Here is a 13,646-nt window from a genome sequence, read left to right as displayed (position 1 = left end):
CAGAATATACCTAAATGCATCACAACTGCAATGAGAAGTTAGAGTGTTGGACTGGACTTTGCCGAATTACGACGGTCTAGATAAATAATGTTCAAAATTATTTATTTTATAAGCCAAAGGTTATTTTGAAAAATAAATGTCCCTAAAGTTATGCGTTTAGAATCAACGGTAATTAATTTACGGAACAAATAATAATACTTGACTTTTGAAGTTACTTTACCTATAAAACTACTTTAATTGAAGTTAATAGTACGTTCATTTTTTTGTTCGCAACCCATCATGATAGGATATATATTTTAGTTTGATGCTGTATAAAATAAAACAAATAACGAAAGTATACTTTCTTTACGATAAATAAAACAAGTCAATCATGGTACATATACAGTAAAGTTAGACAGTAAAAATACAACGCACAAGGTAATTAAATAAATAAAACTCAATACTCGTAGCTTAGTAAAAATAAAATTATACATATTTTATTGTCTATATTAACGTCGAATACACATGGAGGTCGTTGTTTTCATATTATTATCATAATATATACAAGCGTACTTGAACATAATCAAAATGGTATTAAGTACATAAAAGGCAGAAAATGAGACTAGAACGTACAAAAAACAGACGAGTATAATAACATGTAATATTATATTAATCATCATAGGTATATGACATTATAATGCGGTCCCGATTGGTATACGAACGGTCATGTGATCTTTTCGTAATAGCGTTTTATCTTTTATAATTTACGTGCGTACCTCTAAGCAGTTGATAACAACTTAAAAATATTAAAAAAAAAAAAAAAACCAATCGGTTCCGCATTCAAAGCGATAATAATCAATATACAATAGCGCTGCATGCAAGAGATCCGTCGAGGTGTACATCACAGGATGCAGGTGCAGCAGCAGTTTATCACCCCGTATGTGCGTAACACGTTTGGACGGATTGTTTTCTGAAAACACGTTACGGTGTAAAAAAAAAAATAGACGCGTTTGGGTGTAAAAACTGTTTCGAAAAAGAGACGCCTGCGGCGGAGGAGAATTCGAGTTTGAACAAAAATGACGGAAAAATAATCGTATCGAATATCGGAAGTATCTAATTATAACACAATACATTTGGACGTGAAAAATAGTATCAAATAAAAAAAAGTTTTTTATAAAAAAATAAATAATATCACCTATCGTCTGGACTCGAAAGTATACCGATAACGTAGTAACGGGTAGTGCACTCTTGGGCGTATACTCTGACACCGAAAAGAGGTAATAAATGGATAACGGACACGTCTTCGGGAGACTGTTGGGCCGCGACGTGCTCGCGGTGTCTTCCGGATGACAAACTCGAGTCTGCAGAGTATGGCGATACATATGCGCCCGAACGTGTATTATTGCTCTACCCCGCGGCGGCGTATCGTGACCGACCGGCGGGACTAGACCGCACCCGCGAACGCAAACGCGTTACAGCGGGTCGCCGTCGCCAATCTCGGCCTTGAGACTGGCACTGGACATGAGGTTGGACTGTATCCAGTGGTGTATCTCGATGGGACACTCGGGCCGCCGGAACGCGCCCTCGGCCGCCGTCTTGGCGTCCGCGGTAGCATCGCCGCCGCCACCGCCGCCGCCGCCGCCGCCGACGACGGTGCGCATCAGCTCGTCCGCGCTGCAGTCGACCACCTGTTGCCGGTTGTACACGATGGCCCGGACGAAGCCGTCGGCCTTGGACACGAACCGGAACTCGAAGAATATGGACACGTCGTCCCAGTACACGATCCTGGTGCGGATCTCGTACCGGCTGAACGTGCGCACGAACCTGCGGTACCGGACGCTGTTGGCGATGGTGAATATGAGGCCGCCGCGGCGCCGGAGCTCGCGCCATATGCCGGTGCGCAACAGGAACTCGATGCGGGCCAGGTCGATCTCGCGCAGGTACCGGGCGTTGTTCATGTGGGTCAGGTACACGTCCAGGTCGGAGGTCAGGCACACGGACGAGTAGACGGCCGTGTCGGTGGCCCGGAGCTTCTTCTTGAAGCACGTGGCCGACACGTAGCTGAACAGCGACCGGAAGAAGTACGGCAGGTCCAACAGGCACATGGCCGCCAGAATGAGCGACAGCGCCGCGCAAGCCGCCGTCAGCGCGATCACCGTTGCCGTGGAGCCCGTCCCGGTCGCGGCTGCGGCGGCCGAGGCCGTCGAAGTGGCCGGCACCGCCGTCGTAGACGACAACAACGAAGACATCATCACCCGCGTGGTGTTGGCGGACGTCCCGCGCAGCTATACCTGTGTATACCTGTTCTGCTTGCTGCTGGTGCGTCACGGGAATCCGGGAATAGCATCGACCAGCGGCGGTGAACGGGAATTCCGCGCGATACTGAGTGGAATTCGCGCGTGCGGCCGACGACAACAATCGGACGGACGCGGTGGCAGAGGTGCTGCGAGAGGCGGTGCGGTCGCCGGGTCAGTGCGATTTCGAGTTTCTACGCCCCACCGGACGAGTGTATGCGCGTGAGACGCAAACGCGCGTGCGTGGTAAGCCGAATCGCGATAATTATCGTACGGGTAAAAAGAAATGTTTGTAGTGTTACACAACTATAATATCATAATACGACTAGATAATACCGGTCATACCGGACGCGGACGACGGAATGCCGAAAAAAATATATTCACTTAGAGTTCACAAATAAATATAAAATTATTATTATTATTATTATTACAACCATCGCTCAGTTCAGAGACGACGCGTGACTTGAGTGGAAACCGACGATCGTGGATCACACGAATTAAAATGCAAAAATATTCTCTAAACATGTATCGGATTGTGTGCGCATTAGTCCCCGTTCGGGTCCGAACAGAAGACGATCGTGTGACGATCGAAATTAGTAAGTAGAAAAAACACTCGTACGCCAGCCGAATATCAATTTACCCAGAACGTCGCCTTTGTTTATATGTTTATTAACAAGTCTGAGGTGAATATTGCATTATGATTTATAAAACGTTTTGTGTGTGTATTTTTTTTAAATTTTTATCCGCCCGTCCCCTCTCTGCAAAACTGCGGGGACGCTACTTACCATTTAGAGTTGAAACCACCGCCAATCGGTGATTCAAAAATATGGCGATAACGTTACTTTTCAGTTGTTCCGTAAGTTATAAGTACAATGCACACACATCGTTATTAAATATAATTTTAAATAATTAAAAATCATGTGTACATTATATTAATTGAATGTGGATTTTAATTTCAGGCTAATATGAAAATGAAATTAGCAGATTCTCAAGTACAATCAAAAATAGCTTAGTTTCTTTACTTTGTTTTAATTTAATTTTAAACACACATATAAATATAAACTCATCAATAAAGAAACATGTTTTATGAAATCGACCAGTTAATAGCATCAAAATGATCTGAACCAATGTTACCAATGCGGAACTTACTGTCTTTTAATTTTTAAATTTTAGTTTTTATTTTTCGTACGTTGTTCGACGATTGTGTGAACGCATTTTATTATATTGGTATAATGATTATTCTTACTTTACGATCCTTATCGATCGTCGTATATAGTTATCACGCTGCATACCGGCTGTAACATAGTATTACCTATATACATAGGCGCAAGTAGAGCTCTATTTCCGGGTAGGCTAAATTGATATCAGCGATCCGTGAGGACTTTGCCCCCACACCACTAATATTGGTTATTCACACTAAAATAAAAAAACTGGATGGGCTACAGACAAAACTGGATGGACTAAGTAATATAAGCTATTTAACGACTAAAATAGAAAATTTACCTACAGTCTTACACTTTAACTAGTTTGAGGAATAATCTTCTTTTCTTTCGTATTAGGTTGGCATGCAACCTACTCTCTGTATTATCAATTTATAACAAATTACCGAACTTCAAAAATGATTTAAACCGAAACAGATCAAATGTAAAATAATGTTATACCTACAATTATTTCATATTTGATTTTAAAATAGTAAAATAATATTATAAGGATAATCATTGTCAATACCACACGGCACGGCTAAACCCCTTAAACCAAACCTATTCATAATATTCATCAATTATTTAAAAAGAAATTAGGCTAATTTTATTTTTCTATACTATATATTATATAAAATATATATGTAATTACATTAAAAAATGTTTATTAATGGCATAGAAATAATTTTATTAATTAAAACTATTTTTATTTGATTTGTTACAAAATTATTAGAACGATTAGCAACTTAACAGCAATAGTATCTACTCGCGAGCAGTATTACTCGTATACTTATCTACAATATTTCTTTTCTTCGATTCTTCAATATCATTATGTATTTAAAAATCATATAATATTTAAATATCTCGATTTGTTTTCAAAATTAACAATTAGTAAGTATAGTAAAGTTAAGTAAATTTATTTTTTTAGTTTTAATTATTTAAAATTAAATTCAAAACTTAAGCTAAATAAAATTTTGCTGTACGTAACTATACATAACTATGTAAGCACAGCCGATTTATGAGGTACAAATATGAATTTAATATTTAAATACAAACAAATATTAAATATAAAATTGATTCGTAATCAAAATTACTCATTTAACATACTTAATATTAATTAACATTGGCTATGTTGTAGGTATATAAATATAAATACTAAAACCAATTATTAATTGACGTTATGAATCGGAATTAAACATAAATTTCAGTTAAAACTGTTTTAAGTTTAAATATTTGAATTTCACAATAACAATGTCTTTATTCAGTTTAAAATGTATAAAAATATTTTTTCTTATTTTCTCTTTAAAAAAACAAAATACATAATATTGTGTTAAAAACAAATCTTCTAACATTATTCCATTCCCCTTAATTAAAAATAAAATGAAGTTTTTTTTTAAATCGAACGTTGCATTTTCCAAATATTATGTATTTTAAATTGTAGTTTCACGAGTCGTCCTAAATATTATTTATTTATACTAATTTTCTCGAATACCTTATTGAAATATTTATAACTTTGTAGTGTATTTTAACGCACAAACAATTATGTTATACCCGATACCTGTAGCAAAAATGCAAATAACTGTTTATATTTACCTAATAATAGTTAATTAAATTTGATTTTGCTACGTTGCATTTAAATTAATCATTAATTTAGCTACTGGCTATGAAAAAATACATACTGCAGCGTAATATACTACAAATATTAAAACTCGCTTTTTAATAAGTTAAATATCTAAGATTTTAAAGAAATTATCTAAAGAAAACATAGAATACTGTATTATAATAATTTAAGAGGATTCAGTATACCGAATTTTTCTGTCTCTATTTAATACACGCGAAACATAAAACATAATAATGTAGACGTATTCTTTTTCAAATATACTGTCTGATCTAATGAAGTAATAATAAATCTGAAAACAGATTTTAATTGATAGTTAAGTCTACTAGACATCAACTATCCCACATTTTTGATTTTAACAAATTAAATCCAACAAAAAGTTTTATTAAAAAATTATAAATAAAAATTGTTATATTTCAATTTTTGAAAAAATAAATAAGGAAAACAATGTGGGAAAGTCGATTCCAAGTAGACTTAATAACAAACCTATTTATCAAATCTTGTTTTCAGATTTCTTATTGCTTCATTAGATCAATTGATACATTTGGCAAAAACACATCTACATTTTTATATTCTGTGTGTATTAGTCAAAGACATAATCGAATTTTGATATCGAATCCTCCCTAATATTATTTATTATTTTAACATTATATTATATTATATATAGGTATACAATAATATTTTTGTATTGCCCTTTATTTATCCTCACGTTTTGTAATTTATTTTCTAATTTTATTCTTCAAATTTAAAATTATACATCGTGAGTGCCGAGTTGTCTAACAAATTAATTAATTTATAGGTGTTCACTAAAATTTAATAAAACAATTGTGAACCACTAAATTATGTTTTAGGAACCATTAGCTCACTATTGCTTCATTAAATTTTAAGTAATTATTTATGGAACACGTCAAATGTATATCTGAAGATCTTAAAATATTAACTTATGAACAATTACATGATAGAATATCATTAATTAAAATAAATACTATGAAAAATTAATTGTAATTACATAAAAGAAAAATTTAAATCTAATACGATCATTGATATTAAACATTTTTTATATATAATATGGTATTGAGGCAGGTTTTAGAAAGTCATATTTTAGAATGCCGAGTTTTAGAATATAAAGTTTTAGAAACCGTGTGTTTTAGAAAATAAAACTTTTAGAATTTCAATTTTTAGAAATATATTTTTTTTTTTACTGTTTAGGTACTCGTTTATAAAAGGTTTTCTTAAAATTTTTTTATAAAAATATTTATATTAATATCACAACAAATAAATATAATAATTATTAATACTTATAATGTTAAATGATAAAATGTTTTCTAATAATTCTTTTATAATATAAAATAATTTTAATAATTATTAACACTTAAGATTATAACAAAAGCTCTCATAAATTTATCTAAATTATAATTAGAATCATTAACTATTCGATTACATATTTTCAATAAGTTATTATTATGTGTTTCATTGTACTTTTTTTCTTGAATACTTTATTTGAAATCAACGATTCGATCGTCCCTTCAGTTTTATGTTGTTCTTTTTGAATTTTGAAAATAAATGTATTTATACCAAGATGTGTTAATAATAAACTATGTATTTTGTTGTGCCAACATTCTGCTGAATCGGATGTTTTTGGCATTTCGTTAACAGTTCGACTGTGTACTGACCACATTTCAATTGGAAAACATGGTTCGTAACGCGTTACTTCAATCAAATCTATATAAATAAAATAAAATCTTGTCGATCTTGATAACGATTATTGAGCAACAAAGCATTATATTTATAAATAATATGTATTTTTGATATTTTCCTTCTTCCCGATCAAACATAAACTAATTACAAATTTGGAAGTGCATCATAATTTCTATATTCTGTATCGTAAATTCTATTACAAAATAAAAATATTATATAATATATAATATTTTGTTTAAAAACTCTGTATTTTGATATGTCTTCTTCCCGATCTTATATTTTAAAACACCATTTAACATTTTTCTAAAACACAGATTTTCTAAAAGTTTCACATTCTAAAATTTAATTTTCTAAATTTTGTCATTCTAAAACTTGATTTTTGAAAACATGCACCCAAATCGTGTAATATATATAAAGAAATATTACTATTTAATAAACAGTACCTAACAAATTAGTTCATAACATTTGAATACAAAATTTAAAAAAATTTAAAAGGTTCTATTTTATCAGTTGCTTTGTTATTTCGATAATAAACTTACAGGTAAACTACCAAACAATGTTATTTTAGATTTAGAATAATACGTATATTAAATTAATTATGTTTTATTAGCGTATAAGTAAGACAATCGTTTTTTTTTTACATACTGATATTAAAAAAGAAAATTGTATTATATTACATAATATTATAGTTTTAACCATTTTTATAGCTATAATTTTTTAATAGTAACTATAAAGACATACAATTTTTTATTTCAAAGCAGAATATTTTTTCGAGTAGGTACTTCGAATTTTGAATGTATATGAGTTATAAAAGTAGAGACTATATTTGTGATTTCTAATAAATATTAAAATAAGACGATTTTATGGAGTAAAAATATAAAAAAATAAAGAGTTATTTTTTTAATATTCTTTAACTCTTAAATTTAATATGCTTTTACAATAAAATGACGTTTCTGGTTTTAAAAATTAATAACCTAGTAACATAGATTTTATGATTAAAAGCATTTTTACGGTTCCAAAAGCTGATAGACACAAAAAAAAACACAATATTGTAAAACCAATAAATTTATAACTCCCCTCAAATTAAAAACTTCATATAACATGTGATCACATGTTTTATAACAATCAAACAAAAACCAAACAATTGATGACAATATGCATAAATACTTCTCTATTACACAAATTCAAAATAATTTTATCTTCATCTTTCAACAAGATATTTAACTGCGGATTATCATGAATGAAAATATGTATCACAATAATCCTGCTAATATTAACTGTGTATTAAATATTAAAATGGTAATGAAAAATTTCCATTTGCTTTAAATTGTTTTAGATTCTAAGCGTAGCGGTTCTTGTGTATTGATTCCACAAATATTTATATTTTTTTTTTTACTTTGTTGTGTTTGAGTCACTCTTTCTTTTAGAAAAAAAAAGCACTGGTCGACAACTTTGATAGTTTGATGAAGGTTTCCTTTCAAAAATGGTAGGTACTTGGGGAAAAAAATTGAAAATTCTCATTCCCTATTTATTAAAATAATCGGGAAAAAATATGAATATTTGTTAAAATTTTAACATTATAAAATAGATAACTATTTTGTAGCCCTGTTCACCCAAAAGTTAGATCATCTTAGCTCAGAATAGTTTTGCATCGTATATATAATGATTTATCATTGAATTCAAATTGACATCCATTTCACTGACACTTAAATGTTACTGTATATCAAATAATTCATAATTTTACCCTTTTTTACACTGAACATATGTTTAAAATTTAAACGTTGACCAACATAGTTATATTTAGGTTAACTAATACCAACAAAATAAACAAGTCAAATAAAATAATTTGTTTTTAAAACTAAGATTTTCTATATAAAATTTCAAAAATCATTTATATTGATTTAGTAAGTATTTTTTTTAAACTATTTATTTTTAAAAGTGTTTGTGCATATTCCTATTTAAAAGTCAATGAAAATGTTTAACTTTCAAAAAATTAGGTTATCTAATTATTATTTGTAAAGTTATCACGATGATAAAAATGTAATTATTTCATTGTATTCAACTTGAATATTATTTTATTTTTTAATACTTAATAAATATGTCTAATAATATTTTTATCACAGATTTATTTTAAGGTAACTCTGATGCCTATTTGATTTTTGTATTTTCATACATTAAATAATACACAAAAATTAAAAACCATCAATATCAATTCAGAATTAAGATGTACGTATATATTAAAACATTACTGGTTCTTTAGTATTAATGTTCGAATAGAAAAAATATTCCTATAATATATTGTCATCATGTATAAAATATTCTCTAACGTCGTACTATGCATTTTTATGAGAAATAAATTTACATTATATTATACAGATTTATTGTTAAATGAAACATCGAAAAACCCTCGTCAAAATTATATTACAAAACCTCAGTAAAAATATTTTAAAATATATTAATCCGCTCTCTAGTTATAAGTATTTAAAGTTTTTATAAGCGGGTGAAGTGGTACAAAGTACCGCAAATGTTGATCCACTATTCCGCTTGTATAAACTTTAAATACTTTTAAGTTATAACCGTAATAATATAACTAATAAACTACTTGTCCAAAATTTGATATTTACTGGTCAAAATACATCAAATAATAGTTTGCTTCAAAATGAGAAATAAAAATATTGTTTTGTAACGGCTAAAAATTATATTTAAAAATAATATTTTCAAAAACGTTAGTTATTTTTAATTAATGAGAGTCCTACATGGTTACATTAAATCAATCGCCCCACACGTAAAAAATACTATTATTATATATATTATATCGTGTATACATTTTTAGTTTAAATTCTTAAGTTATAATTGATGATGTGTCAATCAAATAATACCTTTAATGAACTAGTTAGATTATATTAAATTTTTTAATGTTTTTATGTAAATAAATAAATTTTGACTAATATTTTTTTTTATGATTACCTATTTAAAAACATTTCAATTGTTCTAAATGAATTCTAACAGTTTTGCTCCGAATTATTCATTGAACGAGATTTTATTATTATTAATAGTCAGAACTCAATATTCTGTGACTTACTTTTAAAATATAAAAGTTGAAGTAATATAATTTGCTATAGACAACGCAAGATTTTCAAATTAATATACATTTTTTTTTAAAAAATATACATTAGTCATCAGTTATCACATTACCCGAATTGCTAAGTTATTTTTGCATTGATAACTTATGTTTCATAGATACATATATATATCATCATAATAATAACAATCATGATTTTAAACCGACACTAACACTAACACCACTTATTTTAAACAATAATAAATATTTAATAATAGTTCATACATGAATAAATAATTATAAATACATTTATTTAAACATTACAACCTTCGTAATAATGAACATGTTAGGCCGTAGTCGAGAGAATCTTGCTAGTTGCATGGACTTAGTCTCTTCAAAGTAATTTATTTAAAGCTGAAGTCTCATAAATAAAATAAAACAATCTTTAGAGGATCAACCTCGGTACATTTGGCGGCTCCGGATGAAAAATTATACTAAACAATAATGATCTTTTTTTAATTTTTAATAATTTACATGTATATTACTACATTATTATGGCAATCTTAATCATTAATTTTTATTGTGTTTACCGTTGTTAATGATGCGGAGTTAGGTAATCACTAACTAACTAAAGTAGGTAATCTAATTCTTCCAATTAGTTTGAACTTACGAAACAATCGTTCTATAATGAGGAGGATCAAAATTCAAAACATCGTTAATAAAATCTACGCCTTTATGCTTACCAATACAATATTATATTATTATTATATTTGTTATTCAATAACCAATTACTTCACTACTTCAGCGTGCATATTTTTTTTTATATTTTTATTTAAATAAACTATCTGTACATCAAATGCACATTAACAAGCAGTTAATACAATATATTATATATTTTATTTAAAACTGTTATTAAGGACTTTTACAAAAAAAACATAATGTTTAATAACTTAAAAACTACTCCTTCGAATTTCGATTTAAATCTATCAATAAAAAATAAACGTTTGTGTAATTTATTCATTTTACAGATAAAAGAGGTTTTAAAGATATTTTCTTAATGTACAGTTTCTTGGCTTTCCTAAATATATAAAAAACTCAAGAAACAATTAATATCTATGATTTTTGAAGTTTAAATATCTTTAACATTTCAACAAATCAAAATTTTAAATAATTTATTAAAGAATTCAATAGAATGAGTATATTCGGTTAATCGCATTGATTTAAAAATTCTAAATGGAACAAATATGTAAAATTTTAATAAAAAAAAAACAGCAATCTTGAAAAATATATCTCCACAGAAATATTGTAGGTCATCTAAATTTTTAAATAACTTAAGTAAGTTATACATTATGTAGCAGCTATTCTGTGACTTTAAAAAAAGTATTTCTCATTTATTTTGTTAATATAGGATTTATTATAAACACTGTTTACACTATGATCTAAAAATATAACGTACCCAATTTAATTAATATTTTATATATAAATTAATTAAAAATTGTAAAAAAATGTGCTTAATTTTTTATTTACTGAATGCAATTATACTATATATAATTGTCAAGTAACAACATAATATGTACTTAAGAACTATTTAATTAAAGGTACATATAGTTTTAAAATAAATACAAAATTAAACATTTTATATGAATTTAGATTTAATTAATTTTTATACTTTAGGTGAATTACATAGTTTAATTAAATCTTTTAGTTTTATAGTTTTTCTGAAATTAGTCGTTCAATTTTTTTAGTATTAAAAACTTACTTAATACAGATTCACTTGACATTTTAATTCGTGAATATAATTCTATAAAATATATTCATGAATACAGATTTCATAAAATTATATATGTTTATCAGCTCTAACAAAAGAAATAGAAATCACAAAAGATTATAATGTGGAATCTTCATTGAGTCTGTAAAAAAAAAACAAATATTCGAATAGCCCTAAATATTTAAATATTTATGTTGTAAATAAATAAATTAGGCTTGTAAGTTTTAGAAATATATAATGTAAACAATTGGGTTATTGACACTTTAAAAACAGATTTAAAGATTTGAACTTTCCGAAAAGTTTTATATTAGATATTTTATTTTTTTGTACGTCGATGACAATAGAAACTAAAATTACTATATTTTCATTTATTGAATATACATTTTTTCAACAATAAAAACATTTCCACGAGAATTCTAATTTGACAATACAGTTTGTAAAAGTATATCTGATTTACTTTGTTCACATTTCTAAAATAAATACGTATATGCTATTTTAATCAAAAAGTTTCAACAGTAAATTTTTATTCTGTTGCATTGTTGTGTTTAAATTGTATTCATAGGTTTCTAGTCAATATACCAGTAGTGAGTGATGTGCCTGGTCTACAAGCAATTTATAACCATTACATAACTTAAATTAGGTGCATAATGCATATATGTATATATATATATATATTATGAATCAAACTGCTATATAAGCAACTAAACCACGCAGTGATCTCTTTGAGTGTCGTTATTAATTATTTTCAATTTAGTGTATGATGTGATTCTGTTTACAAACTCTACACCATTTTATAAAATAATAATACTATTTACAAAACCTTGTGGTTGCCATCATTTTGCAAATACGCAAACCACATCTAGCGCAATTTAATAAAGTGTTTGTACACAATAATACGTCTATACCCAATAATATTAAATTTAATATAAATTATACACCATTGTTCCATAGATTATGATTACACTATGCAATACCTGTATTTCTGTAAATTTATCCCTCCTAACAAATTATTTTGTTTTTACACATGCTGTATTATAGAAACCTTTGTCTTATATTTAATATATTATACAACGTGCCACGTGTATAATGTTCATCTAACTTAAAATATTAAAGTCTTCTATCGTCGTATTTAAATTATGTTTGAATGCAAGATGTAAAATCATATTAGACTTACTAACATTTATAATCTATTAATGGCCGGGCTATGCATTGCATGCCAAAAGTGATTTGATTAAGATTTATATCTCATTATTAAGGAATTATCGTACTAATATATACAGTCTTGTAAAGTATTCGAATAAATGTATTTGAATACTATTCTAAATACTTTAAAAAAAATATATTCAAATACGTATTCTGAATATCTTTTTTTAGTATTTTTGTTTTGTATTTAAATACTAAATTTGAAAAAAAAATATATGCGTTTATAAATGATAATCCTGGATAATGGTCATTAAAATCATAAAATATATAAAATATAGTATTAGCCATAGCTCATAGACCTTATACTAGTTTACTCTATGTGCGGACGTGTGGTCTATTATACTAGTCTACTGTATTAGCACAAAAAACCGGATAAATAAACAATAGAGATAATAATTTATTACTGCCAGTGTAGATATTATCCGTATTTTGAGCAAAATAAGTATTAATAATTAATAGTATTCTCAAAGTATTCGAATAACTTTTTAAGTATTCCAGAATGTATTCTAAGTATATTTTTTGAAAATTATTCGAATACGTATTCCAAATACAAAATAAAAGTATTCTTTTCAAGACTGCCAATATACATATTATGTAGATATTTCCATGCAACACGTGTTAATTACAAATTAAAAACTACAAACATAATATTTAGTATGTGAAACATACAGCGTATACTTTTAAAACAATATTTAATCATATGTTTTAGCAATATTTTGAAATATAATTCATGTGTATTTAATTGTAGTATACGTCATATTATTATAAACAGTTGGGCAGACAATATCTAAATAAATACTGAGTACATGATTTTTTTTAAATCTTT

At 28.0% G+C, this 13,646-nt stretch overlaps 1 protein-coding gene across 1 annotated transcript; it reads right to left on the bottom strand.

Moving 5' to 3' along the window:
- Positions 1 to 609: 609 nt before the first annotated feature.
- Positions 610 to 2,754, bottom strand: LOC113560835 (protein THEM6-like). The gene has a single exon (XM_026966933.1). It carries the CDS (start codon positions 2,229 to 2,231, stop codon positions 1,452 to 1,454), a length of 780 nt encoding a protein of 259 aa, XP_026822734.1. The 5' UTR covers positions 2,232 to 2,754; the 3' UTR covers positions 610 to 1,451.
- Between the last annotated feature and the right edge of the window lie 10,892 nt (positions 2,755 to 13,646).

This window comes from Rhopalosiphum maidis, chromosome 1 (assembly GCF_003676215.2).
Source record: "Rhopalosiphum maidis isolate BTI-1 chromosome 1, ASM367621v3, whole genome shotgun sequence".
Taxonomy (NCBI): Eukaryota; Metazoa; Arthropoda; class Insecta; order Hemiptera; family Aphididae; genus Rhopalosiphum; species Rhopalosiphum maidis.
Note: the sequence above shows the minus strand (reverse complement) of the source record. Positions and strands in the feature narration are given on the sequence as shown.

Excerpts from the sequence above, each read along its gene's own strand:
- LOC113560835 (XM_026966933.1), bottom strand. The coding sequence starts at position 2,231 with ATGATGTCTTCGTTGTTGTCGTCTACGACGGCGGTGCCGGCCACTTCG.